At 38.5% G+C, this 19,115-nt stretch overlaps 1 protein-coding gene across 1 annotated transcript in view; it reads left to right on the top strand.

Annotated features, from left to right (window-relative positions):
- LOC139713481 (Na(+)/citrate cotransporter-like) overlaps positions 1-19,115 on the top strand; it is a 76,343-nt gene that overhangs the window by 20,446 nt on the left and 36,782 nt on the right. Inside the window, exons 2-3 of the mRNA XM_071625209.1 lie at positions 16,310-16,575; positions 18,947-19,115. Coding sequence (XP_071481310.1) covers positions 16,310-16,575; positions 18,947-19,115 — 435 coding nt within the window. The remainder of the gene's footprint in view (positions 1-16,309; positions 16,576-18,946) is intronic.

The following is a 19,115-nucleotide window of genomic DNA, read 5'->3' as shown; positions in this document are numbered from 1 at the left end:
CCTGATGCCAAACAATATTATATCACTAACAGTCAAGTTTCCTTACAACTCGTAGCTACCATCTTTTAATATCATCACAAGCCCCTTTTTACACTTTCACGGATTGCTTCACGGATGACCACGGATCGTCATCCGTGGTGTTCCGGCATGCAAAATATCGATTTTCCTTTCAATGCCGGTGTGAATACAGTCCCAACTGGTTGTCTACACGGACAAGTACGGAAGCTACAAGGACAAGTACGGTGCCTACACGGACAGACAAGGAATGAACGCGGACCACAGCGGAAACGATACGGAGCTAACACGGATATCAAGGAAGAGCACGGATGCAACTGGGTCCCTTCGCGGTGTTTACGCGGATATCCCCAAAAAGTTGACACATTACATTTGCTTTTTCTTTTGATACTTTATCATTCTTGGGCGACATGCTTCCAGAGCTAAGTAATATGTAACAAGCACACCAGAAAATCTACAGCAGATTACATACGCATCTGCTTGTCGACATCATAAAGGCATATCTCTTTGTTGCAAAATGTCATTTTGCGGGAACATAACAACATAAACAAAGCAAAACAAACTAAGACAAATCAACCCCCCCCCCCCAAAAAAAAAACAGCAAGAAGATGTGTGTGGGTCACTTGAAGATTCTCATGCGATATAAACCTACTAGAGGAGTCGATTGGCTGTACTGATGGGTGAAGATGTGAGCAAATTTCATTGACTTTCTGAGCTTGTATTGGCAAAATATACACGAATTTCTCATCCCGGATGGAGCCAATGCTAATACGGACGTTCCGATGTCTTCACGGAGGCAACACGGAGTAGCCGGTGCCTACAAGGAAGGAATACGGATGCAACACGGAGTAGACGGTGCCGACAAGGAAGAGTTTGTATTGATTTCCATCCGTGATGTCCGGGATGAAAAATTAAGCAAGCTCATTTTTTTTTTCGGCGGACATGCCGGATGATCAAGGATAATGTCGGATGACTTCACGAAGTCAACACGGTCATGCCGGAAATAGTACGGATGATCCCAGACCGACGATCCATGGTCATCCGTGATGCAATCCGTGAAAGTGTAAAAGGGGCTTATAGCGACCAATTCTTCGCACTCGGCCGTGAAAAAAAGAGTTCCGCGTGTGTGTGTGTGTGTGTGTGTGTGTGTGTGGTTTATTTTGTATGTGTGTGTGTGTGTTCCCGAAGACATCATCTCCCGAAACATAATGGCAAGTGAAAACATTTGCATAATTTTCCTTTGGTGCTAGTTTCTGGTTGCGGAAAGTGGGCGAAAAAAAAATCCGCCTTTAGAGTAAAGTTAAAAGGCGAACGCAGATGACATTCTATGGTATGTTGACAACATGATATCAATTTTTTTCTTTGTTTTGTTTCTTTTTTCTAAGAATAAAAAACAATAAGAACAGTTAACAGGGATCGACAAAAGCGGGATGGACAGCTGAAACAAGTTCTTCAGTCGAATTCCCGTTCGAAAACTGGACGGAATCTCTCCTCCCGCTCTAAAATTTTACAGGACGACATAAATTTTAACAATTATATTGCAACCATGACGAAGGCCGACGACCAGTTGAAGTAAATGCCGCAACAAAGTAAAACGGTAAACCTGGTATTAAAATACACAGATTTGATTCAATGATGTGTCAAAGAACACAGAAATCAATGTATTCTATGGAGCTACAAAAATGACAGAAGTCAACGGAGTTTAACAAAGAAAGACAACCAGCTGAAATAAGTATAAGAATGTTAGTCTAGTTCCCGTTTGGAAGTCGGACAAAATCTCTCCACCTGAAGCTTAACAATTAATTCGATAACAGTCAAGTTTCCTTACAAGTCGTCGTAGCTACCATCAACCATCTTAGTAACCAATTCTTGGCACTTGGCCGTGAAAGAGAGTTTCGTATTTTACCGAAACCAAGACATCATCTCCTGAAACATAATGGCAAGTGAAAACATTCGCATAATTTTCTTTTTGCGCTAGTTTCTGGTTGCGCAAAGTGGGTGAAAAAAAATCCGCCTTTACAGTAAGGTTAAAAGGCGAATGCAGCTGACATTTTAGGTATGTTGACAACATGAAATCAATATCCCTTTTTTAGCATAACAAACAATGAGAACAGTCAGCAGGGATTGACAGCTGAAACAAGTTCTGCAGTCGAATTCCCGTTTGAACGCTGGACAGAATCTCTCCGCCCGCTCTAAAATTTTACAAGACGACATAAATGTTAACAATGATTACAACCACGCGAAGACCGACGACCAGTTGAAGTAAATGCCGCAACAGAATAAATAGGTAAACACGTTGTTAAAATACAAATATTTGATTCAATGTTGTGTCAAATAACAAAAAAAAAAAATCAATGTATTCTACAGCAAAAAATATGACAGAAGTTGTCGGAGTTTGACAACGAACGGCGACCATCAAATAAGTTTTGCAACGATGGTCAAGTCTTCGTTTGTAAGCCGGACAAAATCTCTCCGCCGTGTTTCCTACGCGTAAAGACAAGATAATACAAATTCAATGTCTATCGACTGCGGTCAAGTCTCCTTTCACATCGCCGTAACTACCATTTGCACAAAAGACAGAAAGTCAGCCTGTTATTCACAATTATCTATAGCAGCGAGAATACTTTTTTTTTTTCTCGTGAAAACACAAAACTTCCCATTCATTATCGTACTCGGCATTGCGAATCATATCACCCAGCGGATTAGCTGTAGCCACGCGTTTTGGACGTTGCTCGACGATGGAACAGAGACGGAATTTCGGTGGTACAGTAATGGTAATTCGTCGGGACGATATGCGACATTTTAGATCACACGGATAACAGGCTTTATGCTGTGACAAGTAAAGCTGAACAAAACATAAACTTGAACACGAACGGCATTGAAACGAAGCCATATAGTCAGAACGTCTCCCGACGGTTGAACAATGATTCGTCGGGAACGATATGCGACGTTTTTAACAAAAGAAACGCAAGGCACAATAGAAGCCGAACTTTGAAAATAGCTAGTAAGTCGGGACGAAGAGCGACGATTAGTGAAAGGGAATCCTTTCTCTATCGTCGCTTATCGTCGGGACGAATAAACAAAGGTATGAATAGAAAGTACGTGTATTCATATGCACGGTTGCTTATTCATATGCACGTGACGCCTGTTCATATGCAAATCATCAAACATGCACAATGCGACATCGTCGCGACGAAGATATCTCTCTATCAGGTTTTTCTGTGGTGCCTAAACCGATTTTGGTCACTGTTCTACTCTCACGGTTCATTCTAATTCTTTGAGTATTCAATTCTATTTTACGTCATTCCTTTAAGATTGTATTTCATTCAGGTTAGAGAGAAATTCATTTATTCTAACGACTCAGTTGGCATTCAATATCGCTCCAGCCGGATAGACGTTCAAATTTGTGCCAAAAGCCAGTTTCAATTTCATTTATAGGAACACAACTTCCCACTTTGAACGTTCGAATCAACATACACATCTTCTACGGGCCTTTTTTTCACTGTCATTACGATTGGATGATAGAATTTCATTTTCATTTCAAAGTGTCATTTAAAGGGGATGGCTAGTAACTGATCAGTGGGAATCAATGGGAATGATTGGGGATGATTGTTCCAATCCTTGTGGGATTCATTTAAGAGTACATTATGTATCTCTTGCTGTGTGAAAATCATATGCTTCAGAATGGTCTCATATTAAAGTAATGTGCAGTTCAATGTTTCCATGCAGGTTAGCATACCTGTATAGTGTCGGGGCGATCGTTAACGGGCCGTTAACGATCGCCCCGACACGAATAAAAGCAACAACGAAAAAGACTGCCCATACTTTGTAATTTTTTGCCTTGTGGTGAATTTGAATTCCTTAACTTTCTCCACGGCGGTGCTGATGAGAATTTGAATGCATTGCACTTGCATCTTTAATCTGAATGCCTTTTTACACCATTGTGTGAAAAAGTCATGAAATCGCATGCTGATCAAATTAGATTGAATAAGCTAGTTACCTTTTTAAATGTCCATCTCGGTGATCATTCTAATTCACTCGAACTTGAATGACCGCATCGCTCAATCGAATGCAAATGTGATGAATTGGGCGGGAAAACCTATAGGCCTAGTATACTCAGCAAGAGTAGTAGTAGAGGTAGTACAAGAAGAAGTAGTATGGGTAGTAGAAGCAATCGTAGTCGTAATAGTAGTAGAAGGAGTAGTAGTAGCAATAGTAGTAATAATAATAATTGTCGTAGAGGTTGTATTACAATGCTCCTTTCTTCCCGTCCCTTTCGTCTTCTTTTATTCATTTCGAGACAGACGCCTTTAAATTGGCACATCTTTACTGAATTTGTGCTCTTGAACCACCTAAAATTGTAAACAGGCTCCCAATATGAAATGGCCCCCTTTCTTTTCTGCTAATCTTCATACTTTGCGTCAAATCTTAAATGGAGAGTTGACCTCTCTATCAATATTTTCGGAATCACCAAACACTGGTTATCTTTATCAAGCATTTTACACTTGTGGAAGAGCGTAAAGATATTTTTCTCTCTCTAACTTTCCATCTACAACGTCATGCAAAAATATCCCTGAGTTCATTATTCTAATGTGAATGGTAGGAGAGTCACTCCTGTAAACAGAATGAGTTCGAAGACTCAGGAAAATCATGGATGATTTATTTTCACATCCGAGTATGCTTACCCCTTGTCAGTGGTTGGATTCACGAATAGAGTATAATATCGATATTTGTGCACATCTGTGTTGAAGTTCAAAAACCTTTTATACTGACCTAGTTCATCAGAAACTTGGGGCAATGCATATATATTAGAGCAAGTTTCCCAGCAGTATCAACATGACACATAAAAAAATGTGACCCTCAATACTGTGTACTTTAGAATTTGAGACAAATAAAATGTGTAGATAAAGAATAACGGAGAAATAAGACGAGGAAAAAGTGTTCGTGACTGCTTTATGGTTCAGTGCAACCTTGCGACAGGCTTTTACAGCTTCCTTCATAGACTCATGTTTAAACAATATAAAAAAAATTCTATGCAAACAGTATAATGTGGTTTTTATTCAAACATAGAGTACTAACTTTTGACATAAATACACAACAATGCAATCTCCAGGGCTTGCTATACCATACATTTATGAGATAGCAACGTAATATATTGGCAGCGTAGAATAGATAACTTTAAAATATCATTGTCTACCACCTCCTCAATTTAGACATTGTTTTCTTTTAGGTTATACTACTACTACTACTACTAGTAGTAGTAGTAGTAGTTGTTGTTGTTGTTGTTGTTGTTGTTGTAGAAGTTATAGTGCAATACTTATTTCTTGCCGTCCCTTCCATCTTCTTGTATGCATTTCGAGACACACGAGTTTTTAATGGCACATATTTATGATTTTGTGCTGTTGCATTATCTCACGTTTTTTCTAATTTCCAGTACAAATCAATTTCATATAACCACTTCTCGATAATGAAATTACAAAATTATTGGCAGTAAAACAACTAATAAGAATACAAATATATAGATTATACACCCTTGTCTTTTGATTGAATAAAGAAAAAAAGAGACAAACTAAACCCAAATGTGTATTGTCATTTATCATAATGATAATATGAGGATGTCACAAGGAAATAATAGAAATATGATGGGGCCTACATAAAAGCTGTACCGCTTGTAAAACTGTAGGTAACAGGATCCCAATATGATAAAACCCGCTTTCCTCTCAGCTAATCTTCATAGTTTGCGTCAAATCTTAAATGGAGAGTTGACCTCTCTATCAATATGTTCGGAATCACCAAACACTGATTATCGTTATCAAGCATTTTACACTTGAGGAAGAGAGTGAAATTTTTGTTTTCTCTCTTTAATTTGCCATCTAGAACGCCATGAAGAACCCTCGCTTGGTTTATTATTATTTTGGGGATAGTGAGAGTTTGAATTGAGAGTCACTCATGAAAACAGAATGAGTTTGAAGACTCAGGAAAATTATAGATGATTTATTTCCACATCCGAGTATGTTTACCCCTTGTCAGTGCTTGGATGCACGAATAGAGTGGAAATAATGTCGATATTTGTGCACATCTATGCTTGAAGTTCAAATTCCTGTAATACCGACCTAGTTATTCAGATATTGGGGGCAATGTAAACTTGAGCAAGTTTCCCAGCAGTATCAACATGACACATAAAAATATGACCCTCAATATTGTGTACTTTGACATTTGAGACACATAAAACGTGTAGAAAAAAAACCTAAGAGAAAAATAAGACAAGGACAAAATGTTCCTGGCTGCTTTACGGTTGTTTTAGTAATCAAATTATCATCGCAATCCTGTAGCAGACTTATGCAGCTTCTTTTAAAGACACATGTTTAAACAATACAAAAATGTTTTCTTTGCAAACAGTATAATGTGGCTTTTATACAAACATAAAGTACTAACTTTTGACATGAATACACTACAATTTCCATTCGTGCAATCTTTGACAACTTGCTATAACATATTTATGAGATAGCAACGTAATATATTGGCATTGTAGAATAGATAACTTTGAAATATTCTTGTCTACCACCTTTTTACTTTAGATACTGCTTTCTTTTAACATTATATTAGTAGTAGTAGTAGTAGTAGTAGTAGTAGAATTTATATTACAATACTCCTTTCTTACCCTCCCTTTCATCTTTTTTATGCATTTCTAGACACACGCCTTCTTAATGGCACATATAATGATTTTGTTCTGTTGCATCATCACATACGGTTTTAATTTTTAGTTCAAATCTATTTTATATTTCCACTTTCTCGGTAATGAAATTACAAAATGATTGGCAATAAACCAACAAGTAAGAATATAAAATATAATACAACCATTTTTTTTTTATTGAAGAAAGAAAAAAAGAGACATACTGAACACAAAATGTGTGTGGTCATTTATCATAATGATATGAGGATGTCACAAGGAAATGACAGAAATTATGATGGGGCCTACATAAAAGCTGTACCGCTTGTAAAACTGTAGGTTACAGGATCCCAATATCATAAAACCCGTTTTCCTCTCAGCTAATCTTCATAGTTTGCGTCAAATCTTAAATGGAGAGTTGACCTCTCTATCAATATTTTCGGAATCACCAAAACCTGGGGGGGGGGGGGGGGGAGGGGGGGCTTGTCTTTGGGTCACCCATTCCTTTCTTTTTTCTTAGCAAAAAGTTTTAGTGATCCGCCCCTGGCATGTGATTCGTTCTAGCGTGGAAAATCGGGTAACGTGCACAATTTGTCGATTTCCCGACAGTCGATTAAAAAAAGAAAACATTAACAAGAGATACGCAAAAATTACGATCCGGTATGCTATTTCTGACGAATCTTTTCGGCTAATCTTTAGTATTTTCGTTGTTACCCAGGTGAAATCATGATATCGCAGCGTTATTTCACACATTTCATATGCATTATGTGCACATTTTAGAGCATAAACCGACAGTTGTGTAGACATGTCAGAACTATTGTATGTGGTCACTACATAAGCGCTGCTCGGATCAGAATTGTGTGGATATTTCCCACTTCTCTTATACTAAAAATTTAATTTGTCATGAGGATTCCGCTTTGCATGGGATAAGGTGGAAACAGCCAGATCAAACTATTGAACGTGGGCCAGAAACATTATAATAAGACTAGAGAGCCTTCATTGGCCTTGTGGGGGGTTTGTTATTGCTGTTTTTCTAAATAATGCCTATACATACTATGTTTGTGAACGGATATCCGGTGCCTATTGCTGCAAGTTCAACAAGTTACATGTCATTCTGCTTCAATGTGTGTTTGGGCTTGGTGATACTTGTACAATAGAGATTATATGTCAAGGATCGGACAAACTTGAGATAGAGAAAATAATTAAGTGTATAATCCTTAAAATACCATAATAACATGATTTTTATATTTCATTTAGGGTATATCGCCTTTAATGTTATACCACTGCAACACAGGGCCCTTTCATTGTTAGTACTCTGGCGTTACCAGGCAGCCATTTATGGAGCTGCGTCGAGATGGACATGTTTGAGTAAACACATTTTATCCAATGATTGATGCGATTCGAACTCGGGACCTCCGATTGAAAGTCAAGAGTCTTTTTCATTATGCTGCAGTGCTTCCTTGTACATTTAACTCTATCTGTATGTACCTTTGACAATTTGCTTGCATGCCGTGCCGGTAGTATTTTGAGGTAGTAAACAAAGGCTTAAGAGAATTTGTTTTTTGTTTTTTATTGTTCCATATTCCACATTTCAACAAATACATAAAACATAAACATCACAATACAAAAGCCTGGATGAATTGTCAAGTACAGCTTATAAGACAATAAAACATGTGAAATATGAGGAATCTACATAGAAGCATTGCTTGTAGGGTGTAGATTCCCAGATGCGGATGTGAGATTATTTCTTACTTGGTTATGTAATTTAAGGAATGACGATTTGTGAATTGGAGAAATATAAACGCCAAAAAGTAAAAAGAAAAAGAAAAAACAAAGAAAACAATGTCCGCGGCACAGACTTCTTGAGAGTTGCGTGATCACCCGAGCGAGGTACAAGTCAGATGCAGTGTACAATAGCAGAGATACCAAATGTGTACAAAGGAAGTTCAGGAGATAATATAGAAATCACGAGCGAGGCACATGTTACATAATCGATAATGTCAGTAATGTCAAGTATGAACAGAGAATGTCGAGGAGGATTGAAGAATAGCTACAGATATGAATTCAGAAAAACTAGTTAAGTTTATGCTTAAATGGATAAAGAGACTGAGATTGGATTATTTCTCTATCCAACTCATTCCAAAATTTCGGTCCTGTAGCGGTTATTGTTTTTAAAGCAGATACGGTTCGTACAGGAGAAAGATGAAAAGAATCTTTTTGTCTAGTAGGGTAAGAATGAACTTCAGTATTTTTGACAAACATCGAAGAAAACACATCAGGGAGACCACCTGAGTTTACTTGATACATAAATGACCCGATATTAAAATGATATAAATCCTGGATCTTAAGTGTTCTACTGGAAAAGAATAAGACATTAGTGTGTTCCAAAAATGTGGCGAAGTTAATTATCCGTATAGCTCTTTTCTGTATTAATAATAAAGAATTAAGTCTAGTTGTACAGCAGTTTCCCCATGCCCGGATTCCATAACCTATATAAGGCAAAAATAGAGTAGAATACAATGAATGCAGAACATGTTTAGGAAAATACTGTTTTAACTTGTACATAACACCTACATTTTTGGATAGTAATTTACGCAAAGAATCAACATGAACTTTCCATGTCAACTTACAATCAATATAAAGACCAAGGAATTTTAAATATTCCACCTGGTTCAATTCTACGTCGTTTACAACCAACTTACCCGGTAAAATATTGATTATATTGCTAAAAACCATAAATTTTGTCTTGGTCAAATTCAATGACAATTTATTAGCCTGAATCCACTTAGATACTGATTTTAATTCAGTATTTATGGTATTCAGTAAAACATGAGGGTTTCGATTTGAATAAAAAATGCTGGTGTCATCGGCAAAAAGTAGAAAATAGAGCAGAGAGGACGAGCTGCGAAAGTCATTCATATAAAGAATAAACAATAAAGGACCTAAAAGGGATTCTTGCGGTACCCCACAAGTTATAGGCTGTGAGCTGGACACATGGCCATTCAAACTAACAAATTGAGTTCTTCCAGTAAGGTAACTTCTAAACCACTCCAAGGCCCTCCCACGAATCCCATAGTGTTTTAATTTGTATAATAATATTTCATGGTTGATTGTGGTGTGTCAAAGGCCTTGGAGTAGTCAAGAAAGATACCTACTGTGTGACACTTGGCATCGATCGCTTTGATAATTTTCTCTATCATGAGTAAAATAGCATGAATTGTGGAATGCTTTTTACGAAATCCAAATTGATTTTCATCTATTACATTACAGTCATTTAAGAATCGGAATACACGTGTGTACACAATCTTTTCAAGTAATTTAGAAAAAGAAGTTAATAACGATATTGGTCGATAATTTCCCAGTTCGTCCTCTCGGCCCTTTTTATATATCGGGATAACTTTAGTAATTTTCATCCTAGTAGGCACTACACCGTTCAGTAATGACAAATTAAATATATGGATGAGAGGTACAACAATCTCATGTACAACATATTTCAGAAGATAATTAGAAATTCCATCATAACCAGTACTTTTTTTGGCTTTAAGATTATTTACAATGTCAACAATTTCGGATTCTAATACAGGCATAAAAAACAAAGATTGATTATTGCGATGACTTAAATACGTAGAAAAAGGTATATCCGTTTCCGGAATACCATCAGCTAAATTAGATCCAACCTTCACAAAATATGAGTTAAACGCTTCAGAGATTTCATTATCATCTCTTAACTCGATGTCATTTAGACAAATCTTATGGATATCCGATTTATTTCGTTTCTTCTGAAGAACATTATTGATAACTTTCCTAGTGGATTTAATGTCCTTCTCATGGAGAAGAAACAGTGAAGAAAAATATTTCTTTTTTTGCCTCACGCAACACAGAAGTAAGAACATTACGATAACTAGTATATTTGCTTTTAGCAGCATCAGTTTTTTGAGACTTGAATATATAAAAGAGCTTATTTTTCCTATTGATAGACCTCAACAAAGATTTCGATATCCAGGGGGATCGTGGTATCTTTTTATAATTTGATCTAGATTGTGATCTTATCGGAAAATGAAAAAAGAAAAGAGGAGCGATCAGATCAACAAACTTATCATATGCATCATTAGGCTCATTTGCATTGAGAACCACTGACCAATCAATATTTAACAGGCTTTCCTTAAATCTTATGATATTTTGTTCAGACATAACACGAGCTGTAGAATTCATTTCCCAAGTTGCAGGCTTAAAGCGATTTAGTATAAATGGACTGGAAGCAAACACTGGGAAATGATCAGACATATCCGAAACTATTATACCTTGATCAGTTGGATAATGAATATTAGTGAATATATTATCAATAATTGTATACGCTGAATTATACAATAATTGTATACGCTGAGAGACCTCCAGATAATTTTGAGACTTTTGAATTTGAACGTCTATAGATTGACTATACTGCGTAGAATTTCAGACTTTAAGCTTTTGGGATAAGGAATAAGATTACCTTCAAAATTTATAGCAAATCACAAAGCATTCATCACGAATTTAATACACACAGGTAAACTTGTTGGCCAAGTCGTCTCATAATGATTTTTTTTGGCTACATTCCTGCAATATGTTAATCTCTCGTGAAATGTCATCATCCTTTTTCGGTGTATCGTATTGTGGGTTTTGCAGAGCGTTGAGTTATGTGTTCAAGGACCACAATAAATTTCACAAATCTATTCACGGCCTATTAATTTATGCCATGTTAATGTTGTGAATTTATATAACTTGTCGGGTACGCCACCTTAAAGAAACATTGCAAATTTATTTGAAATATTAAACTGTTTCGATTTTTCGAAAGATATACTCTCTAGGCCTGGTGTAAAACGTTCGTCTCCCACTATATATACGTAATTATGAAGAAATTAATCTGAAAAACATAGAGGTATCAGATAACGCTTCCTCGCCAAAATCGGAAAAAAGGCTTCCGAACTAATTTATGATAATGATAAGTAGAGACGTAATAACTAGGAAACAACACAGTTGGCACACAACGACCAAACTAAATTTGTATACACTACCTCGCCAAAATCGGAAAAAGGCTTCCAACCTAATTTATGATAGTGATAAGTAGAGACGTAATAACTAGGAAAAAACACAGTTGGCACACAACGATCAACTAAATGTGTATACACTATCCATGCGAAATAGCACATGAAAGATGTTACGGGGAGGATTATTTGGCAAAGTAATGCAGTTTTATGGTGATATGTTCCGATTTCTACAGTAAGTTTAGTAAAGTAAAGTCTGAGAAAGGTACCATCGTGCCAGTTTCATACGTTAAATTAAGAACAAGGAGAAAAATTCAAACGTGTTCCACTGATTTTCCCCCAATTGACACTGCAACCTGACGAGGGTGGACGGGTTCCTTTGTTGCGGAATGCCAAGTATCTGCGTGTGGCCAAACATTCTTTGATAGCATGCTCGGAACACTCAAAAGATGAATGTTCATCGTTTTAACTTATATCTACAAGGGAAACCAATTTCCTCTTCATGGCCACAGATTTATCAATACATTCATCGGGGAAGTTTTCCGAGCATATCTAAGGCCGCGTTTATAAGATTTTGCGTTGTTTCGTTGAATCATTGTTTTGAATCACTGTTTTGAAACACTGTTTCAAATCACAGTTTCGTCAGGAGAGCGTTTATAAAGGCCGTGTCACACCATTCCGGGCAAGCTCCGCGGGCTTGTGGCGAGGAGATAGTTTCCAGCACGTAGAAGATTTTCAGCGGGCGAACAAGAATGTTTGCAATATTCATGCCTTGTCATACCGTACGAACTTCTGCGGCTCTTGCCGCTCTCCGCAGTTGGTCCGCACCTGACAGTATCTAGCGCGTAGTTGCCCGGAGGTGCTCACGCAAGTCCGATTTAACCGCAGCCAAGTTTTGAGCATGACCAAAACTTTTTCCGGGTGAGTCCCGGGAATGCCCCGTAGAGGTCCACGCAGAACGCCAGTACGAGACCCTTAGCGGCAGTACTTCCAAGGCAATTCCCACGCAGGTACTTCGCAGTCCCGTATGCAGCCAAGATAATGAAATTCAGTGAGATTTCAGCCATTCCATTAGAGGAATTCCTTCACTGAGTTGTCAGCCCCCACGCGACTGGTACAAAGGTCACACAGTATACTCGCAAGCATAACGCGTCCAGCAAGTAAGACACATGCGCTGACTCGCTCAAATCCTTTTCCGCCCTCAGGAATGTCCGGTATGCTAGAAAATCCCTACACGTAACAAGCCCGAGTAGCTTGCCCGGAAAGGTGTGACAGGGCCTAAATACGGTTGCGGGTAAAAAAATATGCGTGCGCACCTCCGGGCGACTACTTTTGAGATACATGCTAGGTACTGTCATGTGCGGATATCTACGGGGACCTCCTGGTAGTCAAAATTGTTCTTTGCAAGTCGCACGCAAGGCTGGTGTGACACGGCCTTTAAGGCCGTGTCACACCACTACGCGGGCTTTTGGCGAAGAGGTAGTTTCCAGCACGTAGAAGATTTTCAGCGGGCGATCAAGAATGTCTGCAATTTCCATTCATGCCTTGTCGTACCGTACGGGGGAACTTCTGCGGCTTGACTTGAGGGGAAACAAATTTACTCCCCGGAGCTCTCCGCAGTTGGTCCGCACCTGACAGTATCTAGCGCGTAGTTGCCCGGAGGTGCTCACGCAAGTCCGATTTAACCGCAGCCAAGTTTTGAGCATGACCAAAACTTTTTTCTGGCGAGTCGCGGGAATGCCCGTAGAGGTCCACGCAGAACGCCAGTACGAGACCCTTAGCGGCAGTACTTCCCAGGCAATTCCACGCAGGTACTTCGCAATCCCGTATGCAGCCAAGATAATGAAATTCTGTGAGATTTCAGCCATTCCATTAGAGGAATTCCTTCACTGAGTTGTCAGCCCCCACGCGACTGGTACAAAGGTCACACAGTATACTCGCAAGTATAACGCGTCCAGCAAGTAAGACACATGCGCTGACTCGCTCAAATCTTTTTCCGCCCTCAGGAATGTTCGGTATGCTAGAAAATCCCTACACGTAACAAGCCGAGTAGCTTGCCCGGAAAGATGTGACAGGGCCTAAACACGGTTGCGGGTAAAAAAATATGCGTGCGCACCTCCGGGCGACTACTTTTGAGATACATGCTAGGTACTGTCATGTGCGGATCATCTACGGGGACCTCCGGGTAGTCAAAATTGTTCTTTGCAAGTCGCACGCAAGGCTGGTGTGACACGGCCTTTAGATTTTTTCTCCGAGCGTGTTGGGGCTCTCGCTCAGTCTGTGCCATTGCGCAACTTACTCTGCGCACTTTTTCCTCGGCAAAAGGTCAAACAGGGTGCGCGCAAGGCATTGTGACGTCACATAAACAGTGTTTGAGATCGCGGTTGCGTTTATAAGATTTTTGAAACACTGTTTCTACAGAAACACTGTTTTGAAACGCACTATTTTGTGCGATTTGAAACAGTGTTTCAAAACACTGTTTCAAATCACGGCTAGCGTTTATAAGATTTTTTCGAGCTAGAGTTACTGTTTGGCCAGAAACAGTGTTTCAAAACACTGTTTCTGGCCAGAAGAAAAATCTTATAAACGCACCCACCCACACGCAGATACTTGGCATTCCGCACGAAACGAACCCGGCCATGCTCGTCGCCGGTAACCCACAACACGTCTGATTTTTTTCGTCCTTGTTTTTAGTTTAGCACATGAAACTGGCATGGTGGTCCCTTTCGAAGAGTATAATTTCCTAAATCTGTGATACTGAAGAAACCGGAACATATCATACTAAAACTGCTTTAATTTGCCAAAAAAAAAATACTGATAATAATAATAATAATCCTCCCAGTAATATCTTTCATGCGCGATTTGCATGGATAGTAAATACATTTACCTTTACATTTACAGCTGCGCTGTTTCCTAGTTATGACGTCGTCTCCATAAAATCAGATCGGAAGCCTTTTTTCCGATTTTGGCGAAGAAGCGCTCTCAGAATCTGCAGTTATTTCTTCATGATTATGTATATATAGCGGAAGACAAATGTTTTATCTCTCGAGTTTATCTTTCGAAGAATTGAAACAGTCTAAAATCTTCAAAAAATTGCAGTCCCTCTTTCAAGGAGACCTCCGGATGATTTTCAGAACATAACAGCTATAAATTAATTTTACTGAATACAGAGTTTCAAATTTATAGCAATTGGGATGAAGAATTAAAATGTTTTTTTAATTCATAACAAATTGCAATGAACAAGGATTTATAATGACATGGCAGCCTCAACATAAAAATGCATGAGTTGGGGCTCAAGGAAGCAGATCAAAAGAAGAAGGTATCCATAGATTATACACGGGTGAACTTGTTAACCCGATAAAGCCCAAGCTATTTTGGCCCTTTCAGGCCCAAGGGGGACACATTGTGCCCCCCCCCCCATATAACTTCTTTATTTATGATGTGTGACCTTCATATTTGGCACATGGGTAGAGCAACTCATACTCTGCATGACCCAACTTTTTTAATTTCTCAAGGTCATTCACTGAGGGCGCTATTCACCAAAATGTAAAGAATAACATGGAAAATACGCTGAAATCATGTTTTTTTTTTCTTTTTATTTTTTATCTCCAGTAGGGCCTATATATGTTTTTATTTTACATCGATCATTTTCATATTCATCAAAAAGGAAACGCAAGTCAACCTTGACTATTAGTTATGGTTGAATTTCTCAAGGTCAACATGTGGGAGCGCTATTCATTACAATATAAAGAAATATAATGAAACCTATGACGTATTGCTTGAAATGGGTATATATATTGGTATCACATTTCAAATTTCTAAAATATTGAATTTTGAGTTTACAGATTGATAATATGATAAACAAATGATAATTACAGGCAAAGCTTGTGTGAAGATAACACATAATAAAAGGGTAGTTTTGAAAAATGCTGTATTTTCGATTATTTCTATTATATCTATTGTGTGATGTCTATGTCATGAAAGAAAGGAAATAATACGAAGACCATTTCAGGGTAATTCACAATCATATTTACTTCACCATTTGGTCCTTCAGCAAATTAGAGCAAAGAAAAACCCCATTTCATCCATTATCATATTGTTCATTGAAATTGGAACAGAAAATCAAGCAAATCTGACGAACATGGTTGTTCGTTTATATATATAGCAATATCAGACATAGCTAAATTATATATCAAAATGTTTGCAATAAGATTCTAGGAAAATTCACCAAATTTGGTTGAAATCAAGTAGAGGGTGTAGGAGTGGCAAACGAAAATATGGTGGGGGCACAATGTCCCCCCTCCCCCCCCCCCCCCCTTAGGCTTTATAGGCTTAAGCAAGTGGTATTGTAATGGAATTACACTGATACATTTTTTCTGAAATATGTGAGGCTTCCATGTCATCAACACTGTTCAGTGTAAGTTGTTTAAGATTTTCAGTGTTGGTTTCGCTGCTCAAGGACTACAATAATTTCAAAATCTATAATGGCTACATGGAGCTGTCGATTTATGTACTAGCTTGACCTACATGATTTGAAATTATGAACATCGTCTGGAATGCCATTTTCACCCTTGCAGATATATATATTTTTTCATCCTTGCAGATTGGTTACACAGCCTACTCAATCCTCATCATGGCTTCCTACTGGATGACGGAGTGCATCCCGCTGGCCGCCACCTCCCTCCTCCCCATCTTCCTCTTTCCCGTCTTCGGCGTCATGCAGTCAAAGGATGTGTGCAGCAAGTACCTGACCGAGACCAACGCCGTCCTCATCGGCGGGCTCATGGTGGCCGCGGCGGTCGAGCACTGGAACCTGCACAAACGCATGGCCCTTCGAGTGCTCATGCTGGTTGGAGCGAAGCCGAGATGGTACACCCATATCACCTTCACACCATGTTCTTTGCTATCTCACAGAAATGTCACTTCAGAATTACTGTAATCCGCAAATCAGTGTCTATTCCTTTCATGAGGCATATACAAAAAAAAAAGTGTTTCCGTAATTGTAATACGAAGTGCAAGCCACCTACTCAGATCACATTCGGTAAAATACAATTGAAATAATTTTCAAAATGTAACTCAATAAAAAAAAAAATTCAAAATGATGTAAGAGCATTTCTTAACCTCACATCTCGAACATTATACAAATGATGCACAGGATAGAGTGCGTTAGTGTAGGCGTATAGTGCACTCGAGGGTATTTACAATTGTGAAACATGCACTATATTGTAAATACCCGAGAGTGAGCTACGCCTCCACTAACGCCACGAAATAATCCTGTGCATCATTTGTTTTATAAAATGGGTCGAAAATTCGAAAACTAACAGCATTTTTCAGCGTTTTTCACGTACCTTTGAGGGTCAAGACGTCCGAAGATGTTCGTCCTAAACATTTACGCACGTCGCACTCGGAAATCCCGCACATACAGTATGATGGGGGGTTGGGTTTCCGGACACTTAAGTTCCCGCATGAAAACTTACTTATTTTACATAGAATATGCACCCTTTACCTTAAAGACTTGATATAGACTCCTCATATAGGTCTACTAGACAACATACTCTGAAAACGGCGTGAGAATTAACCTCCTAAATCGTTGGATTTGCCCTTCAAAGTGACTCCATGTACGCGTCCGGTCCCACATCGCTTGGTGTACTGTACTGTACAAAGTGTACGTAAGTAGAGTATACGTACGCCAAACCTGTGCCACACATGTTATGCACAAGGGAAGAAAGGCCGGCCGGCCGGCAGCCCGAACTAGAAGTTGTTTACAGGATTGACAGCGCGTATGCATGCAATTCAAAGGAGCCGCCGCGCGCACAGACGATCGGCAATAGGATTTAACACGCAGTGCAATGGGACTGAGTAACCAAGGCACACGTCACTCATTTCAGCGCTTCCTATTGGCTACATTCTTGAACCCATTTTATAATTCACATTAACAATCCATCATGTCCTTTCTCCTTTGTGCATGTTATCAAATAATTTTCTATACACGTTGACTTGTATCGTTCTGTGAGGATTGTGATTTTATTGGATACAGTTTCGTTACTTCTTGGGCTCGTTAAGATAAAGTTTCGTTCATACGAACATGAAATTGAGGTTCGTTATTCCCAAGGACCGTTAATCCTAAAATTGAATAAGGTTCGTGACTCCAAGGGTTCATTCGTAGGCAACTTCTTTTTAATTTCGGATTAACGAACCTTTGAATCAACGAACCTTATTTCATTTTAAGAATAACGAGCCTGTGGATCAACAAATCTTATTTATTTTCGGCTTGAGGTAGCTGGAATCTTCAGGATAATAAACCTTTTTCGTTTTCGGATAAATGAATCTTCGGAGTGACGAACCTACCATATAACGCCATAAACGTTCGGATTAACGGACCCTATTTCATTCTTGGATTAACGAATACGTATAAGGTATAAGGAAAGTGTTTTTTTTTTCAGAATAATGATCCTTCGGAGTACCGAACCTCATTTTGTATTCCTTTTAACGAACCTTCGGAATGTCGAATTACATTGAAAGGTTACATGTATAGGTGCTACAAAAAGCATTTCCCACCGTCTTTTGATCCTTAATATTAACTGTCATTAAAAATTATTAAAAATTATACATCAAATAACACTGTCATTGATATTGATCTATATCGTTTTTATATCTATTATTAACATTATGTATGTTATAGAATGTAGCATTGTCGACATAATGTATACATTGCAAAGCATGAGATTTCAGGTGTATTATAAATGTCGTTTATTGTGCATTGTGAGGTTAATAACATAATTTATGCACTTGAAGAGTTTGTTTGCAAAAACCGATAAGTCCATATTTGTCGAATGGAGATATTTGCCATTAAAGGTCAAGAAAAATAAAGAGAATAATAAGAAAGTTTTTGCTTCTTTTGACCATAACTTCAAAAATGTACCTTTATATGTAGTGACCAATGTATCATTTAAAAGGAATCATTTTGTACTTTAGGACAGAGACCTTACTTCAAAATCTTCAGAAATGGAATTATCGGTTTTTGCAAACAAATTCTTCACTTGTTTTCTACTGAAATGCAAATCTCTACTTGTATATTACTGTTGATAATGGAAAATGATGAACTCTAAAAATCAGTAAACCCTCGCCACTTTTCTTCATCTTGCAAGATCGATATCACCATTTCTAATCTGCTATGACTGAGAACTATTGTCTGTTGCTCTCACCATTGTCATTTTTACTGTCCTTACTTCATCTCAAGGTTGATGTTCGGATTCATGATCACCACTGCCTTTCTATCGATGTGGATCTCGAACACGGCGACGACGGCGATGATGATCCCCATCGCTCAGGCCGTTCTCGACGAACTTCAGGACGCCCCCGACGTCACTAGTGATCATAAAGATGACGACGCGAAGAGAGACGGAGTG

This window comes from Diadema antillarum, unplaced genomic scaffold (genome assembly GCF_040938485.1).
Source record: "Diadema antillarum isolate AM-2024a unplaced genomic scaffold, OU_Dant_1.0 seq00001984_RagTag, whole genome shotgun sequence".
In the NCBI taxonomy this organism is placed as follows: domain Eukaryota; kingdom Metazoa; phylum Echinodermata; class Echinoidea; order Diadematoida; family Diadematidae; genus Diadema; species Diadema antillarum.
The sequence above is the reverse complement of the archived record's forward strand: the minus strand, read 5'-3'. Positions and strand labels throughout refer to the sequence as shown.